This window comes from Lactuca virosa, chromosome 7 (assembly GCF_052849685.1).
Source record: "Lactuca virosa cultivar CGN04683 chromosome 7, Lactuca_virosa_CGN04683_v6, whole genome shotgun sequence".
NCBI lineage: Eukaryota > Viridiplantae > Streptophyta > Magnoliopsida > Asterales > Asteraceae > Lactuca > Lactuca virosa.
The window spans coordinates 125,650,901-125,652,885 of record NC_136432.1 but is presented as its reverse complement, the minus strand read 5'-3'; the positions used below and the strand labels follow the sequence as shown (position 1 = coordinate 125,652,885).

At 37.7% G+C, this 1,985-nt stretch overlaps 1 protein-coding gene across 1 annotated transcript; it reads right to left on the bottom strand.

Moving 5' to 3' along the window:
• Nucleotides 1-771: 771 nt before the first annotated feature.
• Nucleotides 772-1,615, bottom strand: LOC145126201 (copper transporter 5.1-like). The gene has a single exon (XM_079061602.1). The coding sequence runs from the start codon at nucleotides 1,419-1,421 to the stop codon at nucleotides 972-974; it is 450 nt and encodes a 149-aa protein (XP_078917728.1). The 5' UTR covers nucleotides 1,422-1,615; the 3' UTR covers nucleotides 772-971.
• Nucleotides 1,616-1,985: the final 370 nt, after the last annotated feature.

Genomic DNA, 1,985 nt, shown 5'->3' with positions numbered 1-1,985 from the left:
AAGCCACGTTATGAGGTGCGGTTTGGTGCGGTGCGGTCGGTTTATGTTGTTTGTGCAGTTTATTGCATATCCCAAGTTTTTATAGTATAATCCCTTTAATTGTGTATCAAAAATATCAAAAAATTAGATGAACATTAAATAAGATGAAAATTATATAACCATGTAAATATTCATCGGATAAAACTGATCCACTTAACTAATCGGATCGGTTCAAAACACAAGCAATTGAATCGCATGGGTCGTCATATATCAACATCCATAATTGTATTTTTCAAAATATTCGAGAACATCACTAAAAAAATATCGCATTAGATTAGGTATGTGGTTCCATAACTGGGCCCGACACCAACCACATTTCAATGAATGCGACGAATAAACCACAGAAAAACTTCCTCCTCGAACAAAATTAGTTAATTAAATGGTCAAACTATAATTTCTTCGATTGTATCGATTAACCCAAAAATGGCAAAACTGTAAATCATTGAAACAAACCGATCACAAACAAAAAAGCGTATTGAGATTATCGATTAATGGCCAAAATGGAATGAAATTCATAGCAGAATATGTAAATTGGAAGGGAAGACAATCAAATTGCAGTCAATCTTTTCATTTGCAGGACAGAATCCTGAAGTTCTCTGCAACTTCTTGTCGTGAATTGCCTACTTTGATAGATCCCAAAATCTAAATCCCCAATCAGACTCCGTAAATTAAAGTAATTTATAACTGTAATCTAAAGGGTATATCAAAACCAGTAAAAATGTCAATCTGATCTAAATCCAAAGTGCTTGTTCTTAATTTCAAAGATGAAGATGATGATAATAATACAGAAAAGACATATAAATACAAACTTGCGTATATGTAGGGTTTTGTTTCGAACCTATAGGATGCAGAATACAGAGCATCAACCCCAATTTCGTGTATTAATTAGATCGATCAATAGAGAAATGAAATACGAAATTGAAGATCAAATGTCAAGCACACGCGCATGGATTATCAACAACCACGACTTGCTCATCATCGCCGCTCCTAAACAACAAATACCCGATAGCAAGTCCGACAACGATGGCGACAAACACACCGCCGTTGAACGACATGATCGCGAGCATAAGGAAGTAACCAAGCGCGGAGTTAATCCCGAAGAGTACGGATCCGGTAAACCTCCCTAGACTCCACCGGCCACCGCGGGCGAATATCTTGGTTTTAAGGAGAGGAGTGGCGTCCACAGCTCCATCGGTGTTGTTGCTAACGGCGGAGGAAGAGAGGAGCTTGAATCGGAGACGGCGATCTTCCATGTATTGGTAGAAGACGGAGAAAAGGAGGCAAGCGATTAAGGTGAGGGAGTAACTGAACAATGAGTCCGTCTTCCATGAATCGAATAGCAGAGTGACGCTGGTGCCCCAGTAGAAGGTCATGTGCATCATGGTTGCGTCGTCTTCGGTGCCGGCGACGGAGATCGGAGATGAACGGTTGGTTGGTGGTTGTTTGCGTGTGAGAAAAGAGAGAGGGAGATAAGAAAGAGAAAGGTTGCGTTTAGTTATTAAAAAAGGAAACAGTAGTACACCGGAGAATGAATATAATTGTGTGTCGTGGTGTGTACTACAATGGGTACTATCGATTGATTCTTTTCGCTTTTGTACTACTCTTTCTTGGAAGTTCGAATTCGAACCCAACACATCCAAGTACACTAACCATCTTAACTATAAACTAACCATCCATTATCGTTAAGACGTTAAGTATATGTTTTTTTCTATTCACGAATAGCTGAATAGGAGAAAAGATTGTGTTAATACATCATTTTTTTTTCACATATATGTCATCTCAACGTTATATTTAGATATATTTAGAGGGGTATGTATAATGGATTTAATCCAAACCTAGTGATTATATTGGATATCGAATAGAAATTAGATTGGATCACTTGTGAAATTTAAAAATCCAATTGGATTTGATTGATTTTCATCCTAAAAATCGAATAGATAACCGAA